At 48.3% G+C, this 17,773-nt stretch overlaps 1 protein-coding gene across 3 annotated transcripts in view; it reads right to left on the bottom strand.

The window, feature by feature from the left end:
- Positions 1–17,773, bottom strand: part of CACNA1I (calcium voltage-gated channel subunit alpha1 I) — a 1,993,092-nt gene that overhangs the window by 103,806 nt on the left and 1,871,513 nt on the right. For all 3 annotated transcript variants that reach the window (XM_069652938.1, XM_069652937.1, XM_069652936.1), the window contains exon 30: positions 8,182–8,260. In XM_069652938.1, the coding sequence (XP_069509039.1) occupies positions 8,182–8,260 (79 nt within the window). The remainder of the gene's footprint in view (positions 1–8,181; positions 8,261–17,773) is intronic.

Raw genomic sequence — 17,773 nt, forward strand, 5'->3', positions numbered from 1 at the left:
CAGACTAAAACTGGGCTTTCTCCATTTGAAGTAGTGATGGGGAGACCTGCTAACATTTGGGGTCTCCCAAAACCTAAAGCCCCGAGAGAGGTGGAAAATGTATTGCTTGTAGACTACTGTAACCAGTTAACTAAAAACCTGTATTTCATTTATCACCAGGTGCACTCAGCTTTACCTGTACAGTTCACGGGCCCAGGACACGATATACAGCCTGGAAGTTGGGTCCTAGTGAAGGCCTACGAGAGGTCTTCCTGTCTCGCGCCTCGCTGGCGGGGACCCCATCAGGTGTTATTGGTCACCAGGACAGCAGTGCGGGTGGCTGGAAAGAAGAACTGGATTCACGTGACGCACGTCAAGAAACTTCCTCACCCAACGCCACACGTTACAGAAGAAGCAGAACCCCTCGCTGATGCTACAGTCTCTGATCTTGGAGTAGCAAACAGCGCTGTGAGTGCGTCGGAGAAGTTCTCTGAGCCTGAGGAGCTTGGGGAATAGTCCATTTCGTCTCCGCATTCTCTTGAAAAATCACTTCCGGAAAACACTGTTTCGAGCTCTGCAACTTCCGTCCCCTCCGACACGTCGCTTCCCTCAGGAAGTGATGAACTTTACTTCCGGACCAAACAATTTTGGGTACCATCAGGTACAACCTTCGACCAAGGAAATAGAACTACGGCACGACTTTTTGCGTGCATTCGGAAAAAGGAAGTGATTGGAAATTCTCTTGTTAGGAGAAAGTTTTGTTGAACAAAAGGGATTCTGCTGGCTAGGGTTGGGAAGGATTAAGAAATCGCGCAACCGTAGCGTTGCCAGCAACGAACATTGGGGTCGTCGATTGAGGAACTACGATGCCTGCCACCTCCGCTGCTGCCCCACGCATTGGACTTGTGAATAAGGGGGTGACCAAATTGGACAATGAACAATGTGCCTGGGCCCCGAAAACGTACTGCTGTGTGTTGAACTGCTGCTGTAGGACTTTGGTATTTCGAAGAAATCTATCCTCTGAAACCTTTATTACCGACCGAGATTGTACCAACTGTTTTGACTCCCTCTGTACACCTTCACACTCTGTCCCCTAGAGACTCCCAACATAGACAAAAGTATCATAATAACACTCTGATAATAGTAATGAATGCTACTCATGCCATTTTTAATAAGAGTAATTGTTGGATTTGTACTCATTTACCGCAACATGGGAACAAGGGACTGGGATGGTATATACATCCTCTACCTTTAACGACTGCTTGCTATGCCACTCTTAGAGCACTATTCTTTGGCCGATGGAATGATAGCATCTCAGGGAACTTTGATGGAACTAATTTGAATGATTTCGAGAGACGTGAATTGACTCCCCTGGGATGCTCGCTTTTCGCAAATAGAAGTAAACCTAACGTCGCTTCTATTAGGCCGTCTGATAAACTATCTCTTACTTTTCAAACTCTGATTTCCTTTAAAATGGCTCCGACAGGCAATAAGGACGCTGTACCTCCTTCTTATTCTATAAATCATAGTCCTGACTCGGTTCCCTTCTGTGTACAGAGAAATGGCACTAGGCCAATGGGAGATTTTGAAGCTTGTAAAAACATTGTAAATTTGACTGGGGAAAACAGGCCTCTGTATGTAGGGGGGCCTGTTTATTTTGTTTGTGGTAGTTTAGCATTTCCCTGGTTGCCCAAGGATTGGCAGGGAACCTGTTATTTAGGAATATTGTTACCCGGGGTATTTGTAGCAAGTACATTAGAGATTTCTAAGGCTCGCCCGCGGCAAGACGAGAACGGAGATACCCCTGGGCAAGTATTGGGAGACATAGCGAAATCAGTTGTGTCCTGTTGGGGACAAATAACAAACTCAGAGAACATTAGGGGATTAGCAAGGGTACTGGAGAGAACGATCAACCGGACCACGGACATACTCTACAATATGACCTTAGAGCAAAAAGCAATAAGATTGGTAGCACTCCAAAAACGAATGGCATTAGATGTCATTTTGGCAGAACGAGGTGGAGTATGCAAATTAGTGGGGTCCGCTTGCTGTGTTTTCGTACCAGACTCCTCGCCAACAATTTTCAAAGCAATACAGAACTTGCATACTCTTAGTTCTGAAGTACATATCCCGGTGGGAGACTGGAACCTTAGCACTTGGTTCTGGGATTCTTTACGATCTTGGGGTTGGAAGGTGCTTTCCGTTATTCTGGTTATTTTGGGGATCCTGTTATTCCTGTGTTGCTGTTTTCAAAGCCTCCCAAGTATATGTGGAATGTTAGGGGGATGTTGTGCCCAAGCAGTGAGCGCAATAGGGCATAAAATATATGCCCCAGATACAGCATCTAAAGAATTCATGTTACATGAGGTTTTTATGAACGACCTTATGGCTATAGACATTACAGACAATGATGCGGAATCTATGGATGATAACACATGATACAATTGCCCGATTCAACTTTACCACTTTCAACAAATTCAGAAAGATGAAAGGCTGAGATCTGCGTGATGCACATAGATAACTTCGTCAGGTGTATTAACCTGCTAAAATATCTAACATCACAGTGTATTGCGCTGTCACATCTGGATAACATTCACAGATCCACAGGACTCAATTTCCTTTTGCTGACCCCTCTCCTCATCCTGCCTGACCCACACCCCTCCTTTTGCTCTAACCTTTCTCTCATGCATCCTTTGAAGGCATTTTATGAAAGGTCTCTCCCCAGATATCAACCCAAACCTGCCCAGACTCCTGCTGAACTTCCCTCAAGGTGTATGGCTTCTAAAGGAGATTTGGGCTGCAAGATAATTCCATACGATTCTGCCAACCTACTGGAATCTTCCTTGGTGAAACAGGGTAGCGTGCAGAGCACTTTTGGGAAAGTTTGCTCAGGGCCTAATCACCACTCTGAGAGCTGCAGTGTTATATCTTTATACTGTCATGTGAATTAGGGCTTATTTTCTCAGGTTGGAGTTTCATTCCCCAAGCTGAGAAATGCATGGTTTCAGCCACATCAAGTTTGGATCAGGCTAAATACTAAGCCACGGTCTGTCTACAGTGGTGGCTGCAGTAAACCAAAGAGACTCCCCACATTACCAAACAGAGAGACCTTCTTTCTCAGGAAAAGCCCCATCGCTTTGGGTACCTCAGGAAGGAATGTGCCCCATGCCGCGTAACAACCCTTTTAATCCCAGATTTAGGGCCTCATTCACAGAAGCGTCTTATAATGGCGCAATCCCATAGGAAAACGCTCTGTGAAACAGGGCATAAGACTGTAGGTAGATGTATTTACTTAATTGCTACTTCTAAAATTTTGTTCAAGAAAAAAAGATGGCATATATAATGCGAAACAAGCATTATTTAATCCCGGTGCTATAAACACGACATTCTTGGGTAACTCGACAAGTACACACCCCCAAGCCCCACACCACATCATACGTAAACATACCACTAAATTGCAGGAGTCCTAAAGAAGTGTGTGGATCATACAAAACATGTCCGCTTACCCTACTTGAAACCAAAAGTTCATGGTTTATTCTGTGATTCTGGAAGTGACTATGAGAATGATTGGTTCCATAGAAAGAATATACCCTCTAGCTAAATGCAGCAGGCTCATTACAAGTTGTCCGGTCTGGAAATAAAGCGCTGGTAATAACCGGCACCTTTTCAGATTGCCAAACTACAAGCTCTGATCCACCTGGAGGCCTGACCTGCCGGTAGATCAGGCCCCTACTGGGCAGATACATCCACCGGTGATTCGGCAACCCCATTGCATGGAGTCATGTGGGACTCCATGGAATGGGAGTTACCAGCGTCTCCGCCATCCGTAATATCTGGGTAATATCAGGCAGCAGTGACGGTACGGAAGTTCACCGGTATCCCGCCGGAATTACCAGCGGGATACAGGTGAACGCATAATGAGCCCACGGGCGTTGAATTCCCGTTATTATTTTTTCAACGCTTTCATTTAAACACAGATGCGAAGTATACACAGCCATCAAGGGTTACAGTTAGCATGACCAGTACAGTAACCTCCTTCTGGACACAAATATCCCTTCCTTAGCGACATACAATACAAACACAGTCAGCCCACACCTCTCCTCAGACCTCAAAACAGCGGATACCCCGCCCGCAGGTGCGGCCTAAAGGTTAGGGACGGGAACTTCAGATGATACTCAATGAACAGCATCCAAACAGTCAAATATTTGGTCACCTGATTGTTCACACAAGCAGTAACCTTTTTCCACCACCAAAATGTCCCAGGCCTTAAGCCACCATTGTGCCGAATGTTTTCCGGCAGATTACACAATGATTTCATTGGACAGCACCAGCATTGTGAGAAGAGAATAAGCCCATAGCCGAGCGCACTAGCATTGGTAGTCCAGTTTCCTGCCCGGCTCTAACCACCTCCCTTTTCAGCCCACTTTGCCATTGCCTGCCTCTTGCAGCCGAATGGCTTGCAATGCCTGTTTTGCTGACTTGACAAAAGAGGTCTGCACTTGGACAGCACCTGTCACAGTGCCCTTTCAAAGCCATTCGAGCAAAAACAAAGGCAGGGTACATTACCGAATGGTACATGACTGTCCCCACTCTGCAACTGGCAGGCATGTAAAACATGAATGCCCTCACACGTGTCGCTTTTTAGGTTTGGGAATTTTACTGCGTGCAGAAGAGTCTGCTAATAGGTTTTGGGAAGTTACAAGTGTGTCCCTTTACAGATGAGGGAAAGATTAAAGGGGCAGCAGGTACTTAGTCTAGTCGTGAGACAGTCCCCACACAGGACCAGTGACTAATCAGTGGTCCCCAGAGGTCTCACTCTGGGACACCTATTGTTGGCTCTCCTGAATTAGACTACTTTCAAGTGCGCCATCATGTTGGTCGACGGCATACAGATCATTAAGCGCATAGAGCTGCCCTAGTGAAATTACTACCACTTATACCACACCAGAAAACTATGGATTTCAAGGGAAAGTGTGATAAATACTCTGGCACTCTGCAGGGGAAATTGAACCTCGTAATCTTACTCTGGCCGCTCGCCTTGGGCCCTCTTCCTTCACCTTCCTGCGAGGCAACAAACCTTGGTGTCATCTTCGACTCCACTCTCTCTTTCTCTCCTCACATCACGGACCTTGCCAAGAAGGCCCACTTCCAGAGGTATTCTTCCTTTCTCACCTTCCCCCAGAAGCTCACCATCTCCAGAGCCCTGGTTCTCTCTAGGCTGGACTACTGCAACAGCTTCTTTCTCAGTCTGCCTTGCTCTACTCGCTGCCCCCACTGCAACTAATCCAGAACAGGACTCAAAGACTTATCCTTGGCCCAGGGACCGTATTTCTCCAGCCCTGAAATCTCTCCACTGGCTCTCGGTGGCTGCAAGGATCAAGTTCAAGACCCTTTGCATTGTCCACAAGGCTTTCTGGGGCCAGAGGCCCCAACTACATCCAACACTCATTTTCAAAATACCTTCCTTCTCGAGCCCTTCACTCAGCTATCTCCAACTCTCTAAGGTTTAGATGCTTCTCCAAGCAGAGAGTGGGGGGTGGTAGATCTGTCTCCTCTACAGGTGCCTCCCTCTGGAATGGCCTCCCTGCCCCTCTCAAACTTGAGCAGGGACACCTGAAGTTCCGGAAGCAGATAAAAACGTTCCTCTTCTCCTCTGCTTTCTCTCTTTCCCTCCCCTGCCGACCTACCTGTCTGCTATACTGACTGGTTGCCTGGCTACCCTCAGAGTCTCACTGGGTACCGGGCTCTTTCTTGACCAGTCACCCTTGCACTGCCTCCGGTCCTACCACGCACTTAGGGGCTGTAACTGTAACCCTACATTCCCTTGTTCTCCTTGCACTACCCAGAGCCACGCTGCCCTGGCTGCACTTAGTCAGAGCATTGCTGCCCTGTTTTCCCCTCCCCTCCCCCTTGCACTTCCCCCCATTACTTTCCCCTTGCACTTCTCGTCCTCGCACTTCTTGTCATCTGAATGACACAAGGCTTAGTAAGACTGTTTGTCTTGTCTCCCTCTGTCTTCCCTCCCGTTTTACGCCTAGAAACACTTGTGTACAGGTGCATTATAAATGACTTATATCATAAAGGAGTGCAAAAAGATGGCGGTAAACTGACAGTAATTCTGTTACTGCCACTTTACTGCCGCATTACCACATGACGTACTACGAGTTCCGACGGTAAGGTGGAGGATGTACCGTCAGCAAAAAGCCTGAGGTAATTCACGCAATTTACTGTAAAAAATCCTCTGAATTACCGTAGTGGAAATACATTCACAGTAATTCAGAACAATTCCCCATGGAGTTCTATGGACTCCAAAAATGGGGACTAACACCTGTGTGGCTTACTCGTAATCCTGTGGTAAATCTACAGGAGTGGGTGGTGGTAACAGTAAATGATTTTGGCGGTAGATTGGGAGACTTACTGCTGATTTACCATCAAACTTGAAATGGGGCCCTCTGCCCCAAATTTACCTCCAAAAAGGGAGGAATTAGTGCCAGCAAAAATATGATTACAGGTAATTGGCCCAATAGGGTTCTATGGGACTCCATAATGGGAAATAACACCAGCTTGTGTTGTGAATGATTTACCTGCAGATCAGATGTGACGGTCATAATGGTAAACAAGAACGGTGTCATATGCATTGGAAATACTGCTAAATTCATAATGAGGCCTTTAATAATGATAATAAATTATGTTCACGTATAGTGTGAAATACTGGATTTCGCTGGTTTCTGATTATTGCTTTACCAGTTTTTTGTATCCCAATTCTATCTCCTGGGTCCACAGCACTTAAATAATTAGTATTTATATAGCGCTGAATGCTGGATATCTCTGGCTTCTGAGCGCTTAATTAAGAGGCCTTATTATTACCCAATGTAATGGTACTCAATGTATTGATATCAGAAGGATGAAGGGATGAGCTGGGTTGCTGCGGGGTGCATGCTGCCACATGTTAGAGGCAAGCATTCAACATGTATGCTATCCACCCAGGCACTTACAGTATGGGATCAGGGATACAGGCACTTTTTTGCACCACTTTATACCACAGGAACTAGCAAGAGCCCCACCGCACTTTGGGACTCCCAGTACCTGTCGTTTACTGGTGTCTGCAAGATGTGGATTTTTTTTATTTTGTTACACTTATTTAGGATTCTTTTATTGATTATTATGTGTCAACATGGTAAAATACTGTTTGATGTCACCTCTTGTGACGTCACTGGGAGTAAAATGCCTTATGATCGCCCTTCCTGTATTGGTAAGTTATCAAAGAGCATGTGATGTCACTCCCACTACACCTATGATTTCAGTGAAGTGACACCAGCACACAAGGCTGGCCTGGCTTGTTAAAATGTGAAATTATAAGTTATAGACACTTTTCAAAAATTGCTCCCGAAACAGTCCCGTTTGACAGCATAATTAGCACTAATGATGGTTCATGGACATTTTATGGACATTTCTGAGGGTTTACATTTCAGTCACTCAAGTCCTTTGACACACACATTCCTCAACTTTCACACCTACACATCTCCCTAGTTTTACTGGCATTTGCTGGCCTCCACGGGCCAATACTTGGGACATTTTATAAAGTGTAACTTAGAAGAGCAATTCTTTTGCAGGTCCAGAAAAAGCAGAAGCGCTTCTCTCTAGCTCTGGCCTTCAGCTCTTCGCTGGATGGTGTCTACACGTGTCCAACTCTGAGGCATCAATTGAGTGTTGGGGACAAGAGCTCTGCTGGCTTATTACACTGGGAGCTTCTGCTGAACAGAGACATCAGCTCCCCAAAACCGGGTCCCCAACTGCACCTGGCCAATGCTGCTCTGTACACTGAAAAGCTACACAATCTAAGCACAATGAGAGGCCGGGGTGTAGCTTCCGGGCCTCTCCTCGTGCACCGGGCACAAGACGTCCCTTGTACTGAAGCTGAACTCATTTCTTCCGATTTAAAGTTTAGTCACGAGTCTTCCGGGTCAGGTCACGACATGGTTAGATAAATGTAAAGGGATGTAAGAAAATGTATGAAACCTTTTGCCTTTGCTTTTGAGTAACTTCCCGGTCTTTCCCCTGGCTGCATCTCTAGTTGCTTGGCAGGATGGTTGCGGAGAGCACTTCCGGTGTGGACCTTAGATCAGGCTTCATGCCCATTCACTTCCTGGCCTCTTTCTAGAGGGGATACAGCGGGCGACTTGTTCCTGCAGGGCGACTTACCTAGCCTTCCGAAGAGCTCGACCCCCAGCGCCGCATAGATGAAGAACAGGAGCATGAACAAGAGGCCGAGGTTGCCCACCTGCGGAAGAAGCAGAGCTTTAGAAGCGGCACTTCATGGCATTAGAAGCAGTGTGTGTGCTGCAGATAGTGCCCTGAAACGGGCCTGCTTGAGAGAGAACCAAATCAATGCGCAAGGAGCAGGTGCAGGACGTGACCCGGGACCCACCCAATCACCACCATCTCCTGCATGTGTCCAGCAGCCAATGGCCTGTACCTACACCAGTGCATTAGAAGAAGGACTTCTGACACTTCCCAGGTGTGATATTATGTGACTGAACAGATGTGGAAGTGCCAGGAAACCCCATTGTGGTTACAGTGCCCAGGGCTGGCATGATGCTTGGGCAGATGGCACCCCCTGTTGCGATACCGCTGCCTCCCTCGTGCCCAGGCCCAGTCCATCATACCAGCAATGGCAGCCTCCCGTCAACGCCTGACGCAGACAGGCTGGGGGCTCCCTGCTCTATGGGCTCCATTATTCTCATCATTCCAGCTTTAACGATTACCTCCTGGGACCTGTGGCGGAAGGGAGAGGGGGGCGAGGCGTTCTAGCCGGCCGCAGTAGCATCTTGCAGCGCTCAAGAGGCTCTGTCAATCTTCCTTCTAAAATAGCTTTGTCGAGGGCCCTGGAAATCCCTCAATTAGACAGGCTCCGGGTGACATCCTCTGCCCGTCTCCCCCGGGCCTCGAGAGTGATGCCTGCGAAAGGCTGGTGCTGATCCCGGGGCTTACCGTCCAATTGAGTGGAGATGGATGGCAGCAGGGGCGGGAAGCGGCGACAGGGGAAAGGGGGGGGGGGGGAGGGCGAGAAAGTTACTGGAGAACAAAGAAAGAGGAGGCAAACTGGGAAAGAGGGCGAACGGAGGGGACAGGCGGCGAGAGAAGGAGAAGAGAGGGAGGAGGGTTTAAGGATGGAAAAAGAGAACCACCCAGTGAGAGTTAGAACGATAGCAAGAAGGGGTAGTAGAAAGAAAGATGGGGCGAGAAGGGAAAGGAGGGGTGCGAGAGGTGAAAGGGAGAGTTTAGAGAGAGGGCAGTAGGCTGGGGCAGACACAAAGAAAAGCTGCAGTTGGGATTAGAGAGACGAGTGGAAGGAAGTGGGGGAACGAGGGGCAAAGCGTAGGAAATGTATAAGTGGCAGAGAGAGAAGAAGCAGGCAGAGTGGGGCCAGAAAGGACACCCCTGGGCGTTCATGAAGAGGGCAGGGTGGAAAGGGGTGGGGCAGAAGTGCAAAGGGAGAGAGGAGTGTGGGAGTGACACAGGGAGGATAGAGGGCTAGAACTGGAAGGACGTCTGAAAGGAGGAAGACAATATACAGGAAGCAGAGGCTGGCGAGAGGTGTGCTAAAGATGTGAAAGTGGGGATGGGAGAGAAGAGTGGAGCATGTAGTGGGAGAGAAGGATGAGAGAAAGGAGAAGCTGAAGCTGGGAGATGATGGGGCAGAAGGAGTAGCGGACGGTGGCGATAGCGCCGAGAGGAAGGGGGTGGATGGCAGCGGGGGACAATAAGGATGAGAAAATACATAAAGAGTGGAAGGAGAAGAAAGAGGGGGCGATAAGGAACCAAAGGAGAATGTGGAAAAGGGTTAATAAGGAAAGGGAATTGGTGGGACAAATGTGAGAGAAAAGAAAGAAAAGGCAAAGGGGGAAGTGGGTGGGATAAAGGACTCAAAATATAATAAGAAAAGGGGGGAGTGATAGGTGGGGAGAGGAAATGCTAAAAGGAAAAGCAAGGGTGGTTAAGACTAACCCAGGGCACAGAAGGGAGAGTGGCTGACCTCCCACTATGACCTACCCAGGAATTCATGAACAAGTAATCAATGGGCCTCATTACAAGTGGTCCGGAAATAAAGGTGCCAGTAGCAAAGTACTGGCACCCTTTACAGTCCGCCAAACTACGAGTCTGCCGGTGGGGGCCACGGATCTCCCAGCAGGCCTGACCTGCCGGGAGTTCAGGCCCCTACCGATAGGTTTTACACTGAAGCACCAGCACCCTTAATAGCAATGCTGGTGATTCATGGTCCCCATTCCCATGGGGTACTATTTGAACTTGCCGTACCGCCGCCGCTTATGATGTCCCAGTAGCACCGGGATGTCAGGCGGCAGTAACAATGTTACAGGGTTGGCAGCAACCCGCCGGTAGCACCAGGGGGTTACCGCCAACCTCATAATGAGGCCCAATGTGTCTTCTTGAAGTAGCCTGTGGTTCATCATTTGGTAGCACAGGCAAAGCCTAAAACCTTACCTCTGTCAGAGGTGCTGCATGTGCATACATGAGCAGGTAAAATGTGCTACTCAGTTACAAAGGTAAACAAAATCAGACTGGTGCTATGAAACATCTGCACCCTTAGTTGGTACCTTACAATACGCCAATAAATAAATAAAAACAGATTTAGCAATAGAATTCATAAAAGTAAAAGACATGTATTCCCACCGTCACTAGGAATTAAAACACAAATGAAGGGAAAATGGATAAAACATATTCCCTAGAGTGGCTGCCAGGCTGTGCAGCTATGAAATTCAAGTGCCTAAGAGTATCCTCTCAGAATGGGGACCTGCACCAGGGCCAGGGGGCCTATCAGTGCAAGTTATGAGTTTCTGCTGAGCAGGTAAAGGCAGGGGCAGCCGGTGAGGGATGGCTGGCCTGGGACTCTTCAGCCATCTGGGGCTAGCGCTTCATGCTCCTCTGTATGCATGCTCAACAAATGACCAGTGCTGCAGTGAAAACTTAACGCCACTAATGCTGCCCCGTGAATGCAGATACACGCAATTGCAGAGTTTGTTTGTATTTTATATTCACATTCATGTGAAGAACAGGGCTGTCAATTTCTAATAGAAATGACTTACAATAACAAGTTTACAGATGGCGGAAGCATTCCCACAAAGGGTGTCTGTCCAATAGTATAAAGATGCGAACAAGTAGTGAGTCAGTTTGTGAGGGTGTACACATATTAGGACATATACCAGGGACAAAACAAAACAAGCAGACACAAAATGTATATCAGAAAAACAAGTGACTTACAAAAGTAACATCATTAACCTAAGGGGGTCAGTGCTTCAAACTAAAGAGGAGTTATATTTAAACATACACAATTTCATTATTAAGCATCACTGGAGACAGTGGTGGGGTCAAGTAGGGACAATGAGGGAGAGGGCAGAGAGAGCTCCCTCTTCAGCAAGTAAGTGAAGTGTAAGCCGAGCTTTGATGAGAACCACGCTTGAGTTGGCTTTGATTGTTCTGGACAGTGGGTTACAGTGGAGTGTGGTGAGTAGCGAGAAAGAGTGGAAGTGATAGGAGGCACAGGGAGAGCATGGGACTATAGGGTTGAGTGCAGAGGAGGATCAGAGAGAATGAGATGGTGAGTAAGCTGGGGTACCATCAGACAGGTTCTGAGGAGCAAGACCATTGATAGCTTTGTAGACTAGGAGAAGGAACTTGAACTGGGAGTGGTTGTGCATGGAGAACCATCCAGCCTATTGGCGGTCGGTAGAAGTGGAGGAGGATCTGGGTAGGTTGTAAAGGGTGCAGATAGCAAAGTTGAGGACCTTGTCTAGAGCGAGGAAGGAGTGTAGAGGAAGGCCAAGGTGTAGGCTCGAACAGTAGTCCATGTTGAGGAGGTTAATATGAGCAGCAGAGCCAGTGGTACCGATGAATTGTGCCAGTTGTAGGCCATTATCACAGAAGACCCTGTAGAGGTGGAGTCAAGTATCCCCACCTAAAGCTCGACCCCCATATTGACTATATGTTGGGAGCCGGAAATTGCAATACGTGCAGTACCAGTGAGGATGTCTATACCGCAGAAAATCCTGGATACAAGGTATCTATTGAGAAAGCCCTATATATATTCACGAAGAAGTAATGGCCTTTTGGACAAAGTCCCAGAAGAAGTGTGAAAATGAATAAAGGAGTAGACTGGTGACGTCATGCAGAGCAGAAATGACGCACCTAGAAAAGATGCACGATATGATATGATATTTTATTTATATCGTGCTCATACACAAGTGTTTCAGAGCGCGAGGCAAAAGAACATAGACATTCTATAAGTTCTGAAGAAGAGGTGGTAAAGATGAGCAACATTTCGGGCTCGAGATGAAGATGCTCATGCTACAGAAACACTCAAGAAAATACAAATCAGTTTACACTTGTACAGACGCAGTAACGCAAGTAGACAAAGTAATCTTAAGGCTGGCTATGTAGTGAATAGTTGCGGCGATGCGCCAATGTACATATTAATGTATAGACCCTGGATATTCCACGGTGCATTTTATGAAAGGCTTGAAACCCTGTGATTGGAACAGGGATTGTCAGTGTGGCACAGTGGAAAATAACTAAAGGCGATGGAGAAATACAAGAAAAGCTTGGCTGGCCCAGCACCAAGAAGACGAGGCCACTGTGTGCCTGGTTGTCCACCCAATAGGTACATGAACATGAGAAAGAAACAAACTCTTGTTTGAAGTGGAATGGAAAAACACTGAATGCATCAAGAGTTCATCATTTAAGAATTAAATACACCAAAAGACTTGAAAATGTGGTCTACAAGTCACATTATCAGATCAAAATAGACATTGGGTCGAGCTACACTGAAACCAAGAAGATACTCCCTTTATTTCTCAGGCACAGACAGCCTCTACAAGGCCAAGTTCAAAGCCTTAATTGACTGGCAGACTGCAAGAGTGATCATAGATGTTGGGCTAAATGGTGGGAAGGCATGACTGTCTTCCTGTTCAAGGTTATTCGGTTCCAGCACCAAAGGGTCAAAGGGTCGTAACTGTTTCTAGGGGCCTTCGCAGAAGGACCAGGGGGGCAGAACCACAATGTACCTGTTGCGGAAGAGGTTTTTGGTGCTCAACAGCGTTGAGGCGGTTCCAGGGCGCTTCGCAGCCCTTGAGACAGTTAGTGGCGGGAGACAGCTGCAGGTACCAGGCGGCAGAAAGTTTGGCAAGCAAGGCTGGACGGACATCTGCAGGCTGTCCGGCGTGGTTGCTTTGGCCAAGAATCGTTGTTTCTGTGCTGGTTGGCGGATCTGGAATGCTGGTCGAGGCGGCTCCGATGGCTCTTGCGACTGCGGAATTAAAGCAGTCAGCGGGGCAGACGGATGCAGTTTGAGGACTCGACTGTCTCAAATGTGTCCTTAAAAGATGGATGTGGGATGATACCTGTGTGGAACTCCTCCTAGCTTCTGTGGAGGGCTTGTGGCCTTTCAAGGCAGACAGTCCAAGGCTTGGGAGAGTGATTGCAGGCAACAGCCTTGTCCTTTGTCTATATACTCTCCAGCACTTCCCACCTAGGAAGCTTGCTGGCAGAACCTAGCAGGGCACGCGGTGTGCTGGCTGGGTACCGATTCTGAAGCTGCTGGATGGGTCCTCTGAGTTCAGTATCTCCCTCTGTTCCCTGGGAGATGTTTAGGGAAGGGATCTTGCTTCCCTCTTGGAACTCCTGGGCTTCCTTCACTGGCGGAAGATGTAAGGTAGACTGTACCTTCAGCTCGGGTCCAAATGAGTCCTTCTTTCTCCTTTCTAAGTCTTCAGATGATCTGACAAGTAAGGGGTTCAGCCCTCTCTTAAAGCCAAATGGGCTCCAGTGATTGGTACAGGCTAAGCCCACCTTAATGAACCAATCCTGGGTCCCCACCAACAATCTTCTGTTATGCATGAGGTCAGAACCAGGGTGCTCTGCAACAGGACGGACAAGGGGTAACAATATATACCTAAGTCCCACCCATCTTCCTATCGGTTGTAGACCAAAGTGTCTCCCAGGTTAACAGAGCCCTCTGTGGCTCTTGATCAAAGTGCAGACTTTCCTTGAAGTATGGGCTAGGAGCAGACTTCCTGTCTCTCCCAAATCACATCCTTCATCCCTCTAAAAGTGGTCTGCTCTGCAGGGACACCTGCGGTAACTGCTGGACCCAGACAGGCCATTCACTGCTTTTCATACAGAGAGGTGGGAATTAGCTTCAAGTTGACACATTGCATACTAAAGGGGTGTTAGCCCTGCCTTTCCTGTTCCGGCAGCCACGCCCCTACAGGTCAATTATGTCTCATTAGTATGCACTGACACCAGCTGGAGGACAAAGGAAATGCAGATCCATGGAGCCTTTGATATTTAAAATAGGCTGCTCATGGCTGGAGGAAGGTGTGCCTTCACCCTTCTGGAGATGCTTTGATGTACCCGGGGCTGTCACATTCTAGCTGAATATGACAGGTGAAGACGACAGCTGTAGGCTGTGTCTTCCTGGAGTACATGACACTACGCGTTTTGTGCGGGAAGCAGATGGACTGTGAGCGGAATGGCCGCACACAGTCCTTGAAGGTTGATCTCCCATCATACATTTTCACTTATCAAAAAATAAAAAAACCCAGGTGAGCACACTCTCCCCGTGCAGATGGTAGAATTCCTCATACACCCGCTCAAGGACTTTTGAATGATAGGGAAGGAGAGAAACTGATTGATAGTTTGCTGGGATGCCTGGGTCAGAAGAGGGTTTCTTCAATATGTGTAAGGCAGTAGCAGATTTGAATGAGGCTAGTAATAGTCCACTGAAAAGGGAGGGGCTAAAGAGCTAAGAGAGATAAGTGAAAGTGATCGAGATTATCTCTTTGGACATTTGGGGAGCAAACTGGTCGATAGGAGCACAAGATGGGTTGGCATTGCAAAGGATGGATGCTAATTCAATAGGATAGGTAGCAAGATTGGCTTTCCATTATGAAGCCCTGTTTGCCTGCTCTCTCAAGAGAGGTTGTACCAGGAGTCACAGGTGGCTACAGTTCTCTTTGGGAATTGAGAGGTAAGGGCAAATGTACCATAACTGTGTCACTCCACAGCTAGGTGGCCACTGAACCTTCATTGGAGGTCATCCAATTTCACTGGTTCTGGGAGTGTGGCAGGGCACAGTCTCTTACAGACCTGATGCACAACCTGGAGTCCAGCAGGGGGCACATAGAATCTCTCAGTAGGGTGAGGGTAGCAAAGCAGTCATGTATGTAAGAATAGGGCTGTAGGAGTGGCACATTTACAATCCTTTTTGAGTTCTCTTCCTCAGGACCGCAGCCCATTTTAGTACTGGGTGAGCCACCTCCAAGTCCCTGATGGAATGGCTCCAGGCGGACAACATCCCATGAGCAACTAACCTTCTATCGAAATGGCTTTGCAAATCCGTCCAGAGAAGAGCTTCCGACTAGTATCTATTTCTGGTTAACCTACTCCAAAGCAGAGCCGTCTCATTTGGACCCATTCACTTTTGATCCATCCCCTTAAGATCTTTTCTCTCTGAGTGGGCCGACCTCTCCTCCTCCCTCCTGGCCTCAACCACTCAACTCCTCCTCCTTGGTGACCTCAACATTCAACTCGATTCTCACTGTCCTTCATCGCTGCTCTTTCGCAACCTCTGCGATACCCTCTCCCTCTCTATCCTCCCCTCTGGCCCGACGCAATCTGCAGGACACACACTTGATGTCTTGATCTCCCCTGGCCTTCCCCTCTCTATTCCTCTAACCACTCCTCTCTCCTGAAGTGACCACTGCCTCCTCTTCTCCCATCTCTCACTCTCTTCTCCCCAAGCCAACCACACCCCAACACTTCCACTTACCTTCTCGGACATCCGTCCTATGAAGCGTGTGTCAGCTGAGGCTTTGGCTACCACCTTCTCTCCCCCTCCTCCTCCCCTGGCTGACTCACACCCCGGCACAACCCTGTCCCTTCTCTACTCTTCCATCTCTGATACTCTTGATGCTCTTGCCCCTGTCATGAGGATCCGCTTGAAGTCCAAAGCCAAGTGCAATTCCTGGTATGACTCCGACCTAGCTACACTTAAACGTAAGTGTAGGGCGGCTGAGAGGAAATGGAGGTCTTCTTGCTCATCCTCTGACAAACTGGCCTGTCGCCTGCTCAAAAGGCAATACCGACTCTCTGTCCGCACTAAGAAGAGAGCTCACATTCAAGCCCGTGTCTCTGCGGCATCCAACAACTCGGCCGAACTCTTTAAAATCTGCAAGGAGCTTGCCAACCCTGCAGCAGTCTACTCCCGTCCTCTTGCCTCCCAGGCTCTCTGCAATGCCCTTGCCTCGCACTTTATCTCTAAAACTCAGGACATCCTGTCAACCCTCGCATCCCCTCCCCCTCCTATTCCCTCTCAGTCTGTGCTTGGAGACCCCCCTTTAAGCACCCCCCACCATCCTTCTCTTTCTTTCCTATTTTCTCCCCTGACGAGGTCGCTAGACAAGTCCGATCTATGAAAGCCTCATCAAACAGGTTCATCCCTGTTCCTCCAAAACCATCAAGGACCACATTGACACCCTCGCTCCTGCCCTTGCTGATTTTTGCAACCACTCGTTTGCCTCAGGATCCTTCCCCTCCCCTCTGAAGCACTCCCTTGTGCATCCTCTTCTCAAGAAACCCACAGCTGATCCTTCCTGTCCAGCAAACTATCGCCCAATTTCCATTACCCCCTTTCTGGGCAAACTCCTGGAAAAGCTGGCCATCTCTCAGCTTAACTTTCATTCAGATTCTGTTGGTTGTCTCCATGACCACCAGTCTGGCTCAGAGCAGCCAGGAGCATGGAAACTGCTCTCCTCAATATCTGTGAAGATCTGCTCTCTAACCTTGATTCTAACATTCCCTCTGTCCTCATTCTTCTTGATCTCTCTTCTGCCTTCGACACGGTCAACCACACCATCCTGCTCAACCGTCTCCATGATAATCTGGGTATCACTGATCAGGCTCTGGCCTGGCTGACCTCTTTCCTCTCTGATCGACCCTCCCAGGTCCAACTGGGGTCTTTCCTATCATCTAGTTTCCTCTCCACCTGTGGGGTTCCCCAGGGGTCTAACCTCTAACCCTGGCTTTTCAACCAATACCTGGCAACTCTCGCTCACTGCATTTCCATTTTCTGCTCAAATTTCCAGTGCTACGCTGATGACACTCAACTCATTTTCCGGCTGCCCTCGGCCACCTCCTCTCCCTCTCTCATCTCTGACTGCCTAACTGCCATTCAAAATTGGTGTGCCGCCAATGATCTTTGTCTGAATGCCAGCAAGACGGAGATCCTCCTCATCGGCACGCCATCTCAATCCTTTTCCCTCACTCTCTGGCCCGCCTCCCTTGGCCCTCGTCCTACCCCTACCCGCAAGGCTAAGAACTTTGGCGTCATCTTTGACTCCACACTTTCCTTCTCGGCCCATATCTCTGATGTCTCTAAAAAGTCAAACTTCCGACTGCACCTCCTCAGAGGTATTCTGCCTTTCCTCTCCTTCCCCCAGAGGCTCATGGTATCCCAAGCTCTGGTTCTCTCTAGCTTGGACTATTGTAACAGCCTCTTTCTAAATCTACCTGCCTCTACTCTCCGCCCTCTACAACTTATCCAGAACAGGACTGCAAGACTTGCCCTTGGCCTCAAGCCCTGGGACCGTATCTCTCCAGCTTTGAAATCTCTCCATTGGCTCGCAGTGGATGCAAGGATTAAATTCAAAACCCTCTGAATTGTCCACAAGGCTTTCTGGGGATGGGTCCAAAATACCTTCAGCTATCCCTCCGCAAATAC

The sequence above is a fragment of the Ambystoma mexicanum genome, chromosome 3q (genome assembly GCF_040938575.1).
Source record: "Ambystoma mexicanum isolate Mex_15411 chromosome 3q, UKY_AmexF1_1, whole genome shotgun sequence".
Taxonomy (NCBI): Eukaryota; Metazoa; Chordata; class Amphibia; order Caudata; family Ambystomatidae; genus Ambystoma; species Ambystoma mexicanum.